At 47.6% G+C, this 5,000-nt stretch overlaps 1 protein-coding gene across 1 annotated transcript in view; it reads left to right on the top strand.

Annotated features, from left to right (window-relative positions):
- LOC125298867 (tyrosine-protein phosphatase non-receptor type 14-like) overlaps nucleotides 1-5,000 on the top strand; it is a 70,250-nt gene that overhangs the window by 44,959 nt on the left and 20,291 nt on the right. Inside the window, 4 exon segments of the mRNA XM_048249734.1 lie at nucleotides 3,408-3,475; nucleotides 3,651-3,738; nucleotides 4,621-4,709; nucleotides 4,987-5,000. The exon segment at nucleotides 4,987-5,000 is cut by the window's right edge and continues 74 nt beyond it. Of these exon segments, the coding sequence (XP_048105691.1) occupies nucleotides 3,408-3,475; nucleotides 3,651-3,738; nucleotides 4,621-4,709; nucleotides 4,987-5,000 (259 nt within the window).

The following is a 5,000-nucleotide window of genomic DNA, read 5'->3' as shown; positions in this document are numbered from 1 at the left end:
AAAAGGATCCTTTGCTTGCTGTAATCCAATGACTTCGGAAAAGAATGATAATCCACAGCGCTCGCAGATACAGAGGAAGAATCACGGTAAGTTCAGCATGCAAGGCCTCTAACGCGCGTTACTCCACACAGCCGGCCTCACACAGGTAACTCTCGGGGGTGAGCGCCCTCCTCGTGCCTCCATTTAAACTAAGTGCAATAAAAGTCACTCCTACCCACAACGCGCATCCAACAGTCAGCTAACATCACATTTACATACATGGCATATTAAACAGAGAGAAAATACTAATACATTTTCATACAAACAACCATGTAAAAAGGTGATTTTGGTCAGGATGCTCTCAATGGTACATGAGCGGTGCTGTTACCATACCATGCTGTAATGTTGCCGGTCAGGATGCTCTCAATGGTACAGCGTAGAAGTTCAAAGTCAAAGTCAAAGTCAGCTTTATTGTCAATTCCTTCACATGTTCCAGACATACAAAGAGATCGAAATTACGTTTCTCACTATCCCACGGTGAAGACAAGACATATTTGACCAATTTTAAGTCCACAGACAACATAACATTCAAGTAAACAAAAAGTAAGTAAATAAAGTGAATGAGAGGGCACATATAATAATGAAAAAATAAGAGCAGCAAAATTTTTTTGGAAATTGTGCATAGACAGTCAATAAAATACTAGTGCAAATGCTGTAAAATACTATAAAATACTGTTTGACCTAAGTAATAAAGAAAGTGGCATAGTGGTGCAAGTTATTGTAAGAGCAGCAGAAGTGTTGTGTTTTCAGGACAACAACACCAAGTTGTAAAGTGTACAAGTTGTGCAAGTGTTCAAGTGTGCAGGTGGAGTAGTGCAGGCGGCCATTGTGGGTCCAATGTCCAGGGTGTTATGTAGCTGAGGGTGGAGGGGAGAGGAGGGAGAGAGGTTCAGCATCCTTACAGCTTGGTGTATGAAGCTGTTGGTGAGTCTGGTAGTGCGGGGAGCCGCAGGCTTCTGTACCTCTTCCCAGAGGGCAGTAGATCAAACAGATTGTGGCGGGGTGACTTGCATCACTCCACAATTTTGGTGCTTTGGGCGGGTGAGGTGGGTGGTGTAAATGTCCTTCAGGGGGAGTGAAGCACCAATGATCCTTCCAGCTGTGTTCACTATGCGCTGCAGGGCTTTCCTGTTGTATTCAGTGCAGCTTCCGCCCCACACAGCGATACAGCTGGATAGGATGCTCTCAATGGTGCCTCGGTAGAATGTGGTCATGATGGCTGGTGGAGCACTTGCTGCGCCTGAGTTTTCGCAGGAAGTACAGGCGGCTGAGCTCTCTTAAGCCAGTGATGCAGTGTTGGTGGTCCAGGAGAGGTCTTCACTGATGTGCACCCCCCAGGAATTTGGTGCTGCTTTCGCTCTCTCCACCACAGCACCGTCGATGGTCAGTGGCAGGTGTTGGGTGTGACCTCTCCGGAAGTCAACAACAATCTCTTTGGTCTTGCTGGCGTTCAGCAGGAGGTTGTTGTCCCTGCACCACGTGGTCAGATGGTGGACCTCCAACCTGTATTGAGTCTCGTCGCCCTTGGTGATGAGACCCCCACCAGAGTTGTAATAGGTCAGCAAATTTCACTATGTGATTGTTGCTGTAGGTTGCAGTGCAGTCATCGTCCAGCAGGGTGAAGAAACAGCGGACTGAGCCGCGCCCGGCAGGGGCCCCTGTGCTCAGTGTGATGCTGCTTGAGGTATTGTTGCCAACCGCGTACTACTTGGGGCCTCTGACAGAGGGAAGTCCAGTAGCCAGTTGCAGAGGTAGGTACTGAGTCCCAGTTTGTCAAGTTTGCAGATGAGTTGTTGTGGTATTATGGTGTTGAATGCAGAACTGAAGTCTATAAACAGCAATCTCACATATGAGTCTCTTTTTCCAGGTGGGTGAGGGGCTGGGTGGAGGGCAGAGCAGATTGCATCCTCTGTAGACCGTTTGGCTCGGTATGCAAACTGGAAGGGTCCAGGGTGGGGGGAGAATGGCTTTGATATGTGACATGACAAGCGCTCAAAGCACTTCATGATGATGGGTGTCAGTGCCACAGAGGCGGTAGTCATTGAAGCAGGATGGAGCAGTTTTCTTGGCACAGGTATGATGGTGGCAGCTTTGAAACATGATGGGGCGATGGCTTGCTTCAGGGGAAGTGTTAAAGATGTCTGTGAAGACATCCTTAAGCTCCCCCACGCCCAGTCCTTCAGCGCCACGACCTGGGATGTTGTCTGGACCTGTTGCCTTCTGGGAGTTGATAGCAGCAAGTGTCCTCTTCAAGCTGTCGGCAGAGAGGCACAGGGGCTGCTCATGTAGAAGGGGATGGGTCTTCTGTGGGCAGGTGCTGTTTGTGCTTCAAAGCGAGCAAAGAAGCGGTTCAGGTTGTTGAGCAGAGGATGTTGCTCTCACAGCTCTGTGGCGGGCTTGTAGTCCGTGAGGGGGCCTGAATGCCCTGCCATAGGCTTTGTGAGTTCCTGCTGTCTTTGAAGTGGGTGGTTATCTTGTGAGTGTATTCCTTTTTGCTTCCTTGATGCCACGGGACAGGTTGGCTCTGGCTGTTTTCATGCCAGCTTCATCCCCAGCTCTGTAGGCTTTGTCTCTGGCCCTCAGCAGCCTGAGGACATCCCCCTGTCAGCCATGGCTTCCAGTTAGCCCAGTGATGATGTCTTTTGTGTGGGTCACATCATCCGATGCACTTGGTGATGTAAGAGGTTACAGTGTCTGTATACTCCTCTATGTCTGTCGGTTGTTGTAAGTGGCTGCCTGCTTAAACATTTCCCAGTCTGTTGTGTCAAAGCAGTCTTGAAGAGCATCGGAGGCTCCCTCAGGCCACACTTTTACCTGCTTACGAACCGGTTTGTTAAACTTTTACCCTTTGTCTGTATCACGGGCATTAGCATAACAGTGATATGGTCTGAAAGTCCAATGTGGGGGAGGGGGGTGGCTTTGTATGCTCCTTTGTGTGTAGTGTAGACCAGGTCCAGGATGTTATCTCCTCTTGTTGGAAAATCAACATGCTGGTGTAGCTTTGGAAGTACAGTAGCTTTGGAAGTAAACATCATCTACCTAGCAAGTTGGTCAGTATTTCACTGTCCACACCGTGTTTGAGGTGTGAGTTGCCATACAGTCATGAGTATACAACGAGTACAGCAGAGGGCTTAACACACACCCCTGCGGTGCACCAGTGCTGAGTGTTAGTGTGTGCTTGGCCTATAGGCAAACTGGAGTGGATCTAATGTAGAAGACAGGGAGGATGTAATATGATCTTTAACTCTCAAAACACTTCATAACAACAGAGGTCAGAGCAGCAGGTCACTCTCTCTCTACCTCCATCTACATCTCTCTCTCTCTCTCTCTCTCTCTCCCTGCCTCTCTCTCTCACTCTCTCTCTGTAGAACTGGCCGGTGGAAGGTGTTTTGGAGGAGTGGACTCAGAAGGTAGCCGAAGAGCACAAGCGCCACTGGTAGTTACACACACACACACACACCCGCCCCAGTGGCAATACACAAAAACTGCTTATACATGAAACTAAAGTCCTCTTATGTACGTGTGTGTGTGTGTGTGTGTGTGTGTGTGTGTGTGTGTGTGTGTGTGTGTGTGTTTGTGTGTGTTTGTGTGTGTGTGTGTGTGTGTCCCAGTCGAATGCAGACAGCCGAGGCAGAGCTCCTTTATATAAAGGAAGTGGAGAAACTAGATGGCTTTGGCCAGGAAAGCTTCGCTGCAAAGGTAATTTGAATTTGTCTATGCACACACAGTATAAACATACTTCAGACACTCATTTTCTCACACACACACACACATTGAACCCCGGATTCCCACGTCTCAGAACGTAACTCTAACCATTAAGCCATCTACTTCCACTTTTCAGTGTGAGTTTGCAGGGAGACTAACCCTTATACTTCATAGGCCTGCAATCACTACATTTCTGTTAGCTAACAAACTGGTGGTTGTATGTGTTCACTGAACAAAGATTATGAAAATAAAACACAACTTTTCCATCTAAAACTTAATTTGAACAGATATTAGTGCTGAAACCGTTCAGAGATGTGAGATTTCGCCAAATTTGGTTTTACTCATTTTGAGTAGGCCTAAACTGGTCGCCAAAGGCCATCGTCTCTGGCCCCAGCTTGATAAAAAAAAAGTAGGCTCTGATTTAGCCTAGTCTACTGTATGACTTCAACAAGGTGATCTATCGTATCGTTCTGTAGCTTACAGTATCAATCACACTGCCGCTTGCAACGCCTTTGAATGCAGTTTGCTGCCCTGTTTACCGGCAATGCTACAGTGGACTTAAGCTGCCACCTTGTGGCGATGAGTTGTAATACATTTCACGCAGCTGCGTGAATCATGGAAAGCGCGAATGAAGTGGCCACTTGAAAATGGGACCCACTGTAATCATACTTCATTTTCCATTATTCATTAGCTATATGCATAGTGCATTCATGCTTCAGTGTGTGAGAGTGTGTGACAGAGAGAGTGTGTGTGTGTGTGTCGGAGTGTGTGTGTGTGCTCTGGCAGTGACAGTCCAACATACTCTCTGTCTCTCTCTTACCCTGTGTGTGTGTGTGTGTGTGTGTGTGTGTGTGTGTGTGTGTGTGTGTGTCTCAGGATAACTACACTAACGATATCTTCATCGGTGTGTCCTTCATCGGAGTGTTTGTCAAACATAGGAATGGGAGGTCCATCATGCTCCACAGGTGAAACACACACACACACACACACATGCAGCACACACACACACACACACACATACATACAGTACACACACACACACACACACACACATACACACACACACATACACACATACACACACACACACATACACACACACACACACACACACACACATACAGTACACACAGACACACACACACACACACACGCAGACATACAATTTGTTGATGCCTGATGTTGAATTTCCCTCTCCGATGCCTTTGTTGTAACCTTGGTTGACCTTGACGGCTCCCACAGATGGAAGGACATCG

The sequence above is a fragment of the Alosa alosa genome, chromosome 8 (genome assembly GCF_017589495.1).
Source record: "Alosa alosa isolate M-15738 ecotype Scorff River chromosome 8, AALO_Geno_1.1, whole genome shotgun sequence".
Taxonomy (NCBI): domain Eukaryota; kingdom Metazoa; phylum Chordata; class Actinopteri; order Clupeiformes; family Clupeidae; genus Alosa; species Alosa alosa.
The sequence above is the reverse complement of the archived record's forward strand: the minus strand, read 5'-3'. Positions and strand labels throughout refer to the sequence as shown.